This window comes from Rhea americana, unplaced genomic scaffold (genome assembly GCF_003343005.1).
Source record: "Rhea americana isolate MKP2758 unplaced genomic scaffold, rheAme1 scaffold_107, whole genome shotgun sequence".
Taxonomy (NCBI): Eukaryota; Metazoa; Chordata; class Aves; order Rheiformes; family Rheidae; genus Rhea; species Rhea americana.
The window spans coordinates 1,890,768-1,903,408 of NW_028185117.1; the positions used below are offsets into that span (position 1 = coordinate 1,890,768).

General features: G+C 49.7%; 1 protein-coding gene across 5 annotated transcripts in view; it reads right to left on the reverse strand.

Moving 5' to 3' along the window:
* The window catches only part of ADGRL3 (adhesion G protein-coupled receptor L3), a 359,836-nt gene that overhangs the window by 12,567 nt on the left and 334,628 nt on the right, over positions 1-12,641 (reverse strand). For 4 of the 5 annotated variants that reach the window (XM_085310354.1, XM_085310370.1, XM_085310360.1 and 1 more), the window contains one exon: positions 7-1,400. The exons of the other annotated variant lie outside the window; for it this stretch is intronic. In XM_085310354.1, the coding sequence (XP_085166480.1) occupies positions 607-1,400 (794 nt within the window). In that variant the 3' untranslated portion in view covers positions 7-606. Of the gene's footprint in view, positions 1-6; positions 1,401-12,641 lie in introns of those variants that run through there. 5 annotated transcript variants of the gene reach the window in all.

Here is a 12,641-nt window from a genome sequence, read left to right on the forward strand (position 1 = left end):
TTTTTTTTTTTTCCTTTATATCATCAGTTAATACAGCAAAACGTAAAACACGCGGTCAGCGCGTAATCCTCGGATCCCCTTCCGGCTCGCGAGACGTTCGCTCCGCTCTGCCCCCGCCGCGCGGCCCCCGACCCGCCGCGCGACACCCGCCTTCGCCGGCGCTTTCCGTCGCCCGGATTTTGGCCTCTTTTTTTTTTTAACTCAGGTCCTCGGCATTAAGAGCAACACAGCATCAAGGATTTTTTTTTTCTTTTTTTTTTTTTTTTAAAAAAACACAGCGTAACTTGAGAAGGCCGCGAAGTGTGCCGTTATCCGAAGTCTGTCCGAAGGGAGGGAAGGGGAGGGAAGAAAAAAAAATAAAATAATAATAATAAAAGAAAAGGGGAGGTATCAGCAGTTTACTCGTCTCTCCGGGCTGGCCTAAAAATTCCGGTTAAAAAAAGTCCGAGAGTTTCGCTTGTTTTTTTGTTTGTTTTTTTGTTTTTTTTTGGAACGGCGCTGACGACCGAGGAGCGAGCGCGCGGGCGCGCGCTGCTCCGGCCGCTCGCCTCCGTTCGGGGCGGCGGGCCGAGCCGCCGCGGAGGGGCTTTCCGCCGGCGTCCTCCTCTATAGGCTAGTGACCAAGTGCGCGGGCCCCTTGGCGGGGCCGTCCGGGGGCGTCCCGTCTTTGCCGGGCGGCGCTATGAAACCCTCGCTGCTGCCTCGCCCGAGCTGGTAGTACGTGTGGAGCTGATGGACGTGGCTCCTGGAGCCCAGGTTSGGCATGCTCTTGTAGTAAACGTCGTCGGCGTCCCCGCTTCTGGCCGCCGGCGGGTCGGTCTGGGTGCTGGCGGCGACGCTTTCTGCCGGGGGCGCGCCGGCCAGGGCGGGCATACTGGTGTACAGAGAATCCCTGTTGGGCGACTGCAGGTCGTCCGTGTGCTCGTTGGTCAGCAAGGGGAAAAAGCTCTCGCTGGTGTCCTGCGGGATGCGCCGCCGGGCGTAGAGGTGGGGCTGGTGGTTCTCCGCCGCGTACGCCCGGGGCGGCAGCAGCGGGGCGTCCGACTCCTCGTGGATGAGCTCCAGGCCCAGGCTCTCCTCGTGGGTGAAGGAGGTGGCGTCGTCCAGCACGATGGCGTCGTCCTCGCCGCCGACGCTGTTGACCAGCTTGTTCATCAGGTTGCGGCTCTGCTCGCTGGAGCGCTCGTGGTTGTTCAGGTAGGAGGGGATGTAGTTGGAGGTGAGTTCCTTCAGGATCTTCTTCTCGAGGGCGTTCTCGSTGTGGTTGTACCCGCGGTCGATTATTTGCACGCAGTTGCTCAGGTACTCGCCGCCGGCGATGCTGTAGCTGTTGCCGTGATTACCATTCAGTGGTAGAGTATCCGTGACACTTGTATCCCTGGCATTGTTCAGAAGCCCCTCTGAAAAACATCACACAAGACACGGTGACTCGTACGCGCGGGCCCCTCACGCTCAACCACCACCACCCCCTCCGGCGAGCGYGGGCGGCAGCTCGCCCGCCGGCACGAGCGCTCCGGCTAAGGCACGGGGCGGCGGGGCAGGGGGGTTATTAACGCCTTCCCGGCGGGTTTTGCCGCTGGGGAGCCGCGACCCGGCTCCTCGCACCGGCTTCCCCTCGCTATCGCTGCTTCCAAAGGCTCGTGGCGTTTGCGCTACATGTTCCTCGGCGAGCCGCCGGCGGAAGCGGGGAACCTGAGCCGGGCCAAATTGTCCAACCTCCGGGCCTGGCGGTGGGACGATTCATCCCAGCCAAGGACGATCCTCGGCTCGATGGGTTCGCCGTTCCCGCCGCCGCGCTTCGGGATGCGCCCTCGCTCGCGCGGCAGGGCAAGACCAAATCCGCTCGCCCCTCCGCTTTGGAGCCCGCCAGAGGACGGGCGTAAGCTCCCAAGGGAAAAATTTGGGGATCGGGCTCGCGTATCTTTGYGAGAGAGAGAGATGGAGGCACAAGGTGCCGTTTGGGAGCTGCGCTCGACGCGTCCCCCCGGCCAAATTACTTGCTCAACACGGGCCAGAGGGGAATTTGGTTGTATGGCCAATGCCGGAGATCGCTGACTGACAGGGGTYGGCGTGGCTTTGCTAAAGCCTCGAATAAAAACAGCTTCCATCTCACAGGGCTCAGCGGAAGGTTCCCACCTCGCCTGCGGAGCGCAGCCCCCTCCGGCTCGCACGAGAAACATATATACGCGTACAGCCACGGAAACGAGACCTTTGGATTTTAGCCGCTCTACTTGGACTGACTGCCTAACTCGCATTTCCATAGGCGTATCGACACGGGCGGCACCGGCCCGGGGCTCGACTCTCCGCTCACTCACGAGGCCGCGCGGGAACGCTTCGAAAGGCAGGCAGCACGAGCGCGCGAGTGAGGARGAAAATCAGGCCTCGGGAGGGTTAAACCACCATGCTTTCTCTTTATTTGGGGGTTACCGGCCTCCTGAGAACGAGCGCAAACATGAGAATGCATGAAACTCCCAAATTTTCAGCTAAGGGCTTCCAGCGCTGCCCCAACCTGCAAGCCACCCCGCACAAGCGGCGGGGCCTCCGAGGAGCCCTTAGCTGACAATTCAAGACGGACGGTCGCTCGCGTCCGTGGGGGAAAAGGCTCGGTACGGTGCTAGGGCGCCTTCCGAAAATACAGGAGTCGGTCTGCATCTGCGACGCGGCCTCGCGGGCCGCCAGCGCCTGGCRAGCGCTGACTCGGGTCTCTCTTTGAGCGCGCCGCCCTGAAAGCGCCGCCCACGGTTCGGATTTCGGGTGCTTRAGGAGGGCGTCAGCGGCATCGCGGGCTTCCCGACGCGTAACGCCGGGTAGCCRTCGCAGACGCAGAGCGAAGCCCTCTATTTTCAAGCTGGAAGGTCCGCGGACGAGCCACAATGTTTGGGGAGGAATGGAAAGTGAGGTTTTTTTCAGAGGGCTGGATGCAATGAGTGACGGGTACAACAGGGTCCGTCTGATGGTCACGTTGGGTAACATGCATTGGGGGGCTGAGCGCTCTTTCTGCCGCCAATGCATACAAAAGGAGGCTGGTAGGTACTTACTTTTTTTTTTTTTTTTTTTTAAAAAAAAAAAGAGAGAAAAGGATGCATTGCACTCGAAAACAGAGCGGTTTCAGTAATGGAATACGCCATATAAAAATGCTATGACCTCGCAAATAAAAACGCTAACTATAAAACGATTGAAACTCATATGCACGGTTTTATGAGAAACTACGTTGGGAAAACGATACCACAAAAACGAGAAATAAACAAAGAAAGCATCATCTAATCTTATCCATATATATATGTACACATACATATATATACACACATAAACACACACACACGCATACACGTATATATACATATATATATTCATATGCTTCTGATTCTTTTGATTTCAAAACTGTGAGATGAATTTCCTTYATTAACTATGTCATCTATATGTGATGCAATAAAAGTGAACTAAAAAAAATTACATTTGATATGCAATGTTTAGCTTTACTCCCATACTTGTCTCTCTGTAGGGCTCTAAACGACAGCATGAAGAAAAGGAAAGAAAAAACAACAAGTAAGCTTACAGCGACAGTAGGAGAAACATGAGTTAAAAGCAAATTGATGATATGCAGAAAAGAGAGTTAACGGAAATAATTTCCACTGCCCAGAATACATGAATTTGTTACATGGTTTATTTCAGSTTAAAAATATTGACATTTTAGACATTTTTTTTATGCACAATATTAAATAGACTACATTTTTATTAAAATAAAAGGAAAATCATATTTAAAACTTTTTCCAATGCCATTGTCAAACATTCAGAGTGCAACACAAATCAAGAAAGCGAGCCTGGAAATTTAGGAAAGTCTAGAGCTGGTAACGGTCATGCTTCAAAAGACAGGCACTGTCAGTGTCATTTCCATAGTCTTAAAATGAATGGCTTTACTTACTGTTAGTTACAATAACCCCTGGCAGTTGAAATTGAAATCCATTTCCTTGCTAAAATGTTTGGCCGTCCATCCTTTGCAACAGTGCTTTGTAAGAGTACGCCTTTGCTCATCGCGGGGCTGCCGGCATTTGCAAACTTTTGCAAAGAAGCCTTGCTTTTCCTTTCTCTCTTTAACCAAGCGCATGGAAAACTACATGGGCTTTGCAAACAAAGGTGAGAAAAACAGCAGCTCAAATAATGGCATCTCTAAATGAAGCTATTGAGGAGGAAGGGTTAAAAAAAGGAAAAAAAAAGAAAAAAGAAGAGCCAATGATGAAGATGGAGAGCCATTAACTTTCAACTTCCCACTTCGCACTGGTTTGTGGTGCGCTGTCRTTTAAGCAGAGCTGGTTATGTGATTTTCTTCTTCTCTTAAAACAAGCTTTCGCGACAGCAGTTTGGAGAAACTTGGGTGTCCAAGAGAGCGAGCGAGCGAGCACGTGTCCGGGAGCGAGCGCTTGGCCGGGGCGGTGGGGTTTTGCTGGACTGCTGGGCTTCTCACCTACCATATCCTTAGTCCTCTACGCTCTGGCCCGCTGCAGAAACTCATGTCACCGCCAATACACTGGAGGTGGTAGATGAAGGTGCAAAAAAAATCAGAGCCTTAGGAATGCAGGATGAGTTAGTTGAGTGATGTTAGCTAACGTGTCCTCATTGCCCACCGAGCCCGGGCACGGCACACCCGGAGATGGGGACAGCGTCTGCTTTTACAATGCACTATTACTGCTTCACCCTGACCGCTGGAGCAGCACCTGCAAGTCCCAAAGAACCTGCGAGACCCTTCAGGACCGATTATTTTGGCTAACCTCGGTTTCTGTAGGGGGATCTCCCGTTATTCACCGTTTGCACAGCAAATCCTCGGTTTGGGAAGCAATGGCTATACCGCATCTAGGGTCATTAATAACCTCGCTGCCTCCTCAAAATAACGGGTCTGATTCTGTTCCCTCTGAAGTCAATGGCAAATCTCCAAAGGCTTAAACAGCATCACTGCTGGTCCCGTTTCCTTTCACCTCCAAAGGATGAAGCCAGGGCAGGTTTCTCTGTTATCCACCTGGCCAGGTTGCACTGACTAGCAGTTTAAAATCGACACGGCTATTTGTGGAATAACGTGCTAGTCGCTCAGCTAATTCTACCACAATCCAGTGTTAAAAATTAGAAGAACGCAAGATTATTAAAATGCACGTTAAACCTTYTCTTTTTCTTTTTTGTCACATTTCAGCCCAAATCACCCCTTGCTCAGTTTAGACCCACAGACCTCAGAACGAGGACTTATCTTACGCCAAACGCTGACCCAGCATTACCTGCTGCCGCTGGACTGAAAAGTCCCACTGCATTTTAAGCCTATGTGAATTCTAAAAGACAAGGTTATCGTCTCACTGCTTTGTTACCTCTCTATCAAGAAATCTCAGCATTAGCATGCAGGACGCTATACAGAAGACCAAAAGCTGGGTTCAGCATTTGCGGTACTCTCAAATTCTTAACGTTCAGAGCATTTCACGCTTAACCGCCGCCCCTTCTAGAAAGCATTAGCGGAATCAAATCAACTGCACAAAGTTGGAACCGACCCACGCTCCTTGCTTCAGATCCCATTTTCTTCCTAGAGATCAAGGGTATTTTTGTCTGGCTTGGTGCTTTTCCCTTGCCCAACCTGCGGCAGACACGCCGGCGCGCTGCCGAGCGCGTCTCTACGTGCCGCGCCGAACACGGAGCGGCCTTGGTGTCCAAGACCGTTGTAGCTTCACTTACCTTCAGAGGTGTTCCTGGTTCTGAAATGAATGATTTAACATGGGGAACGTGCCGACAACAGAGAGAGAAATATGGATGCGGCCGACAAAAAACCAAAACAAAAAAAAACCAAGGAGAAAAAAAAAAAAAAAAAAAAAAAAAAGACAAAATCAAAATGAATACTTTGAGTGGAACTGATGATGGTCTCTCAAAGCAGACTTGATCGCTCATGAAAAAAAGCTTGGAAAATGGAAAAAGGGACTGAAATGAAAGGAAGGAGGGAGGATCGTTTTTGTGCCCACTTCCAAAAAACCAAAATGTGTGTGTGAAGGGGGTGGGAAAAAAGAAAAAAAAAGGAAGAGAAAAAGAAAGAAATGGGCCAAAATAAGCCACAGAAAATGGAATTCTCACTAGAAAAATTAGAGAGAAACTCCAGCACACCTTGTGCGTTGTACATGCTGACAGAAGGGTTGTTATAGACGGCCGATTCCCCGAGCAATGTATTATAAGGGTTGTTAGTGCCATGAGGACGAAGCAGAGCATTGGTTATAAGATGATTAGCCATGGCTCCTGGAGCAGCCCGATAGAAAGACAGAGAAAAAAAACAAAAAAACAAAAAAAAGGTCAATCAGGCAAATGTGGCATAAAAAAAAGGGAAAAAAGAACATTCAGAATGACAACAGTCCAAATAGTCCTGATTACAAGCAGCCAGCTAATTCGACTGGCAAACGGTGGGCCACTAAAGCAGCACAGATGTTACTGACAGCGCACACATCCAAACCGATGCAGAGGAAAATGGATCGGAAAGCTGAGAAGCTACATCGAGGGCGGCTCCCCAGTCGGTCCCTCGGCACGTAAGCAAGGCTCTGCCCGCATGCTTGCTACAAATACACAGAGGGAGATGGCAGCCTGCACGATGGGGGCAAAACTCTCCAGAAAGCGCCAAATGAAGGGGAAAAATAATCAAAAAAAAAAAAATAACATAAAACAGCACATTCAACTCTCACTATGGACTAGGATCCATTGCCTTAGTTTCTTGAAATGCATCAAAAGTTGAAAAAAAGAATAATTAAAAAGAAACGATGGAAGATGGAGGCTCTCCTAAGACTCTCAGTGCTCATCAGAGGACTCTCTTTCAGGCAGCGCACACCTGTTTCTAATGGGGTGACCTCAACTTTAGATACCGCTCTTCAAAACTACTTGCCACCCGCCTCGAGCGYGTCCGCGCCGTCCCGCAGAGCGCAAGCGCCACGGCTCCATCGGGCGTTTCAATCGAGAGCGAGGGTTGGCCGTGGAGATGTCCGTGTCCCGATGCTCTCCCTTTCCCCAGCCAACCCCCTTTTCCCTCCCAACTCCCAGCTGCCCTGGCCACCAGCAAAAGGATGAGGAAGCGACCGAAAGCCCCGTCTACCCCTCGTCCTGTTAAATCTGCTCTGGACACCAAGAGGCGAGCAGCTCAGAAACTTGCCCCAGGTTCGGAGCGGAGAGCGGGCAAGTCCGTCTTTGGTGGTAGACACCAAGAGTGGAGAAATCCACAGACACACCGTTTTTTACCAGTTGGACTAAACCATTAGAAGGAAACTTTTCCATCAAGCCAACGAGCCTTTCTGTAGGGTGGCTAGGACCAGCCAGGACTGGGCTCCTGGATGGCAAAGGAAAAAGTAAGGAGCCCAGAGAGGGGTAGGAGAGAGCAGCCCGTTGCGGCCAACCGCACATGGCACTAGCGGGTAACTCGGCCTTCTGAGCACAGAAAAAAAAAAAAACGGGAAGCGGCACCGTATTCGGACTGCGTGCCAGGAGGACTCCCAGGCACAAGCAGCTCGGAAAAACGCTGTTTTCTCTCACCTGGTATTTTTGGCTTTACTAGTGTAAAGCAAGAGGAGGTGTGTGTTTGGAAATAAGGAAACAAATCTGTCTCCTGTAAGAAAACATTATACAAACACTTAACTTAGCAACCTTTAACGTAACTAGTAGGCAGATGAGTTGATACTTCTGTTCTGGTAGCGTGTTTATCCAGCAGTCTCACGTACTTCTGGGATGAGGGACTGCAGGAACCAATTACCTTCCTGCACTAGTTTTATACTAAGTCCATTAAAATTGTTCCTGCTTTTACATCCCTTTTAAACAAGTCAGGCCATAAAAGATCTAAATAGCAACTCTGCTTTTATACAGCAACGCCCAGAGTTAATGTCAGCCATAAATTCAGGAGTGATAYAATCCTCACATTTGAGATTTAATCCAATCTCTAGGTCAGATTTGACACAGGGGAGAAGACTACGCCTGCCGCGTGGTTTTGAACACCTTTCCTTGAAGCATCTTTAAACGGCAATGCTAGAAAGAGGATCCCACGTTATATATCCCCAGCCTGACCCTCCCAGCACGTGGGGCTCTTCCGACTATTTCTTTAGCGAATTAATCAGCCTATTCTTTTTCTTTCCTTAAGAGTTTACAATTCCAGGAGCGAGGAAGGCTTCCGCTGRCTTTCACCACCTGGAAACCATTTCCTGGATGACGACCCAACGGGTGACAAGTCACGGTGGGTTTCAGCGGGCAGGACCCTACCCGGGCCACCTGCCGGCACGCCGCTCCAGCTCGAGCCATTAGAGTGACTTCAGGGCACCTGGCCACGGGGGACTCAAAGTCAACTTTGCCAGTCCCAGCCTACGTACTGGATGGGCCAGCCTCCTCGGTGAAATCGTGGATAAYTAAACCAAAGCTGAGCGCAAGCTAAGCCTGAGCTACAGTCACAGCAAACAGGCTCCGCTGGGCTGTATCAGCTAGAGACTTTCCGGCAGCTTTTAATGCAAACACATGATTCTGATAGTAAACATAGACAAAACGTTGAAAACTCAGGATAAGTCATTTTCCCCTCTCCCAGGTGCATAGTAGGATGCTCGGCATAAGAAAACCACCACCCATTACTGTATGCAGGYACCAAGCACCACCTAGCCGCTTCTGCCTTCCTCTCCCTTTATTTCTGAGGGCATCGGTTTAAGGACAAAAACGCCTCCGCTGAGTAATTCTCCTGATGCAAATGCAAAGCAGCCCCACCGGTACCACCTGCAGCCGCCGCGCTGGGCCTTAGGGGTCTGCAGCAGGTTCCCYTCAGGGCGGGCCTGCCACGGCGAAKCYGTGYGAGTCAGAAAACGTAACCTTCAGCCTCTTAAAAAGAATCTGATGCATACCTTACCTTGATTAATTGGGGCTCGTTCCTCCTAATCTACTTTAGCGATGCAACGCTCACTCTCTCCAAGGATGTGGAGAGAGAAGYGGTGCATTCAGGCTCCGAGGCGGCTATAATTAAAGCTTTAGATAAAAATATAATAACACAAGCAAATCCCCGTTATTGGTTTCTCTTTCTCGTGAGGGAGAAAGCCTAAAAGGTATCACCAGCCATACATTTAAGTTATCCTCCTGCCTCCTTCCTAACACTTTATCATTGCCATAGCAACCAACGGGGCTATTAGGAGCAGAGGATTAGGTCTGCAGATGAGGCATGAGCAGAAGGAGCAGGAGAACCAACAAACTGTGACCTCGTTTGCACGAAAACGGCCTCGGCAATCAACAACGAGAAAAGCCCATTACAGAAAAAATACGTTTCCGAGAATACCGAGAGAAAAATTGCGGTTCAGGCTCCTCTTGAGAGCCAGCTTCGACGACGGCAGCGAYGGCAAACAGGGATGTCGCGCCCAGAGAAAGGCGGCAACGTGCCGCAGCCCAGCGCACCTCGATCGCTGCCGGCAAAGGTCCGAGCGGGCTGAAAAGCAGAACGAGCACGGCTGCGCGCGCACGTCGAACGCTCCGAGTCTGTCGCCGCCAGCGCGCTCTCGTTGACGTGACCCCCAGCGGCCAGCGGGCTCATTGCTGGCCATCTGCCAAATATCCTCAGCAAGAAGCAGTCATTGAGCGCTTGCTTTTATTCATTCGCTCACGGCCAGATCCTCAGCTCTCTGTGGCGTAACACCAATTTCTCCCACCAAGTCATACTGCCCGGCACCTTTCTYGCTTAGCTCGTTTCAGCAATAACATGCACTACAAAACTCCTTTTGCAGCCTCCTGAAGCACCTTCCTAGRTATACTCCCTATCTGATGGTTACGGTGCCTGCCCTTTAACTCAGCTGCATCGCAACACCGTGGGTTCTGCTAGCCAAAGATACACTGCTGAAAGCAAATTCACCCACTGTTTCCAAATCCCTCCTGCGCGTGAGACTTTGGAGCTGGAGAAAAGAAGCAGCTTCAACCACAAAGGTGCACCAAGGCACCTGCTTCTTCAACGGGACGAGCTCAACAGAAGCAGCGCCATAGCTACCGGCAGGACTTGCACCCCCGAAAAATACCCACTATGACCACACCAGCAAAACCACAGCCCCACGCATGGAGGTCTCCAGGTTGTTTCCTGCAACGTTCAACCAAAGGTTAAGGTTTAGCACGAAACGCAGAGCCCAGGCCAGCTCTGAAACTCAAAAYTGGATTCAAATTCTGGCTACAGGTGACTTCTGTGCTCGGTTCTAGGTATCCTGGTGTGGGATTGCCTCAAGGGAAGGATTTACAGATGGCGAGTACCAGTAAAAAGGAAGCATGCTACTTCTGAAGGCAAGCATCAGGTAAGTAACAGCCAGAAAATAACTTATGTCAGCTTATTTAGTCCTTCTGTATTTGTGGGCTGCCTGCAAAAAAATCACTCYGAAAATCTGATACGGCGACCAGCCRGGACGAACAAGTGGAAAATCCCATTTTTTGCAAYCACTCCTCTGACTATACCCACGCATACAGGATTCGGATGGCTAAGTTTGGCTACTTGATGCGCACATAAAAGTAGACATCCCTTTAACGAGACTATGCGGCATAAATTTGGCGCCTTTGCCTTAAATTCAGGGCACCTTTGTCTTCTCTTCCTTAGAGGAAAACGATGTCCTTGGAGAAAAAGAAATAGATAGCTCAAAAAAAAAAAAAGCATTGCGTTGTAACAAAATTTTTCATTTCCTCGGACTTAGCCGTTCCAAAATGTCATTTTTCTGTTTTGCTTCTTTTTAAGGAAGAAAGAAACAATAACAAAAAGCACATATTGCTGCGTTTTTTGGTCAACCTTAATCTTTCCTCTTTTTCTCCCCATTTTGGCCAAGTAGCAAACCGATCTGTATTCCTTTGGTTTTCCCTCCTGCTCCCTTCCCACGCCGATAAGCCCGGCGCCRTGCTCCTGCTGGCTCTGCCTCCCGACGCCCCCAGCTGCTGTTACTCGAGTGTCTCCAACTTTTCACTRTCGATGTACTTAACCTCAGCTTGCCTTCACGGAGACGCAACAGCTGGAGAGACTATGGACCAGGTCCTGGGAGGCACTGAGGTGCCCAGGCTATAGGTAGCACAGGTCACCAGTTTTGCTTGGACATCAAACTCTCTACCTAGATTTGAATCCTCACCTAAGTGTCCACACGCACACAAAATTGCTGCCTTATATTAACCGTAGTAAATAAATCATCTCCCAAACCGTAATGTTATTGAAATAGCCTTGCAACACTGATTGCAGTTTGTAAATTCTGGCCTGTTCTGTACATTGCTTTGCGCTAACTCATTTACTCAATTTTATYTCCTGAAAAGGGGAATATGTGCAGCGCAGGTTTGTACTGAGCCAAAGCTCCAGTCTTCTTTGTATCTTCCTTTATGGGCACTCAGTAATACCATTTACTGTGTTAAAGGCAGATTTTTCAATTATTTAAAGAGCCCCGGTTTTCTGCATGTTCTCTTGCGATTTATTCAAACGATTAATGCCATCACGAAAAGTCAAATCAGACACACTTGCTGGAGGACAACAGGTATTTTCAGCTTTTTCCTGGTGCCCTCCAACCAACRCTCTGACGTTTAGATTTATCGAGCCGTGTTTGCATAATAGCCAACAGGATTCAGTTAATAAACTTCAATAAACCTCCCTATTAAATTTATCTCAAATAGGTTTGTTGTCACTCGCAGCATCTAATCTATTCATTGAGGAGCTATTAATACTGGCTGCAGCAAAATGAAATTTCAGCAAAYGAGATTGTTAAGCTCTGGGCCATCTTCTTCAAAATGAAACTTCACRTGCTTTTATGGAGAGACAGGGGAGGGAAAGTGTTGGGTTTTTTTTTTTCCTCCTCTTTTTCCTTCCTTTCTCATGCAATAATTTCACCGGATTAATCTCCTGGATTATAATCTGCAAGCCCCATTTGAAACACATAGCTGCCTGCACCGACTGGTAAATGCCTGAGCTGCCATCGGCGATGTGGATGGTGGCCGCTTCTCCGCTTGGGACTTTACGGCTCCGCTCCTGTTATTTATACCGTTGCACCCCCGGTTCGAGGATTCGCTCAAATTAACGCCTGGCAATTTTGACAGCGAGAATCGCGGAGCCCGACTTCCGAACGCGCGCGGGACCTAACGTCCCAGAGTCGTTTCCCAGCCCTGAGAAACGAGGCTTGATTTTTTCAGGAGAGCTCGGCTCGGTGGGACGCCGCGAGCTTGTGAAAACCCGGCCGTCAACCAGCACGCCGAGCTGCAGAGCGGCGACCCCCGGCAAAGCAGTCCTGCTTTCTTCCTTCCTCCTTCRCGGCCGTCGTATTAAGATTGCTGCGCAGCAATCCTCTGCTGGATGTAATGCTCCCCAAAGCCTGCTCTGATTTCAGAAATTGCCTTGCCCTTCGTTTTCCTCTTTAAATCTGATCCACCTAATGACTGAGCATTCCCATTATAGGGCTGTCAATCCGCAAATCAAAGCCAGTTCGTAATATCTCCCAAAGGGAGAAAGCCACATCACTCACCGAAACCACTGCAACAAATCTCAGCTAACTCAGTCCCAGGCAGCAGAGAAACAAAATAAACTAGAAGATGGTCAAGAGCGGGATTCATTTTGCACGTACAGTTACATTCCTTAAGTTTTGATCCTTGATGCTGAAAGTCATAATTTTCCTGGCATAAAATCTCTGGAT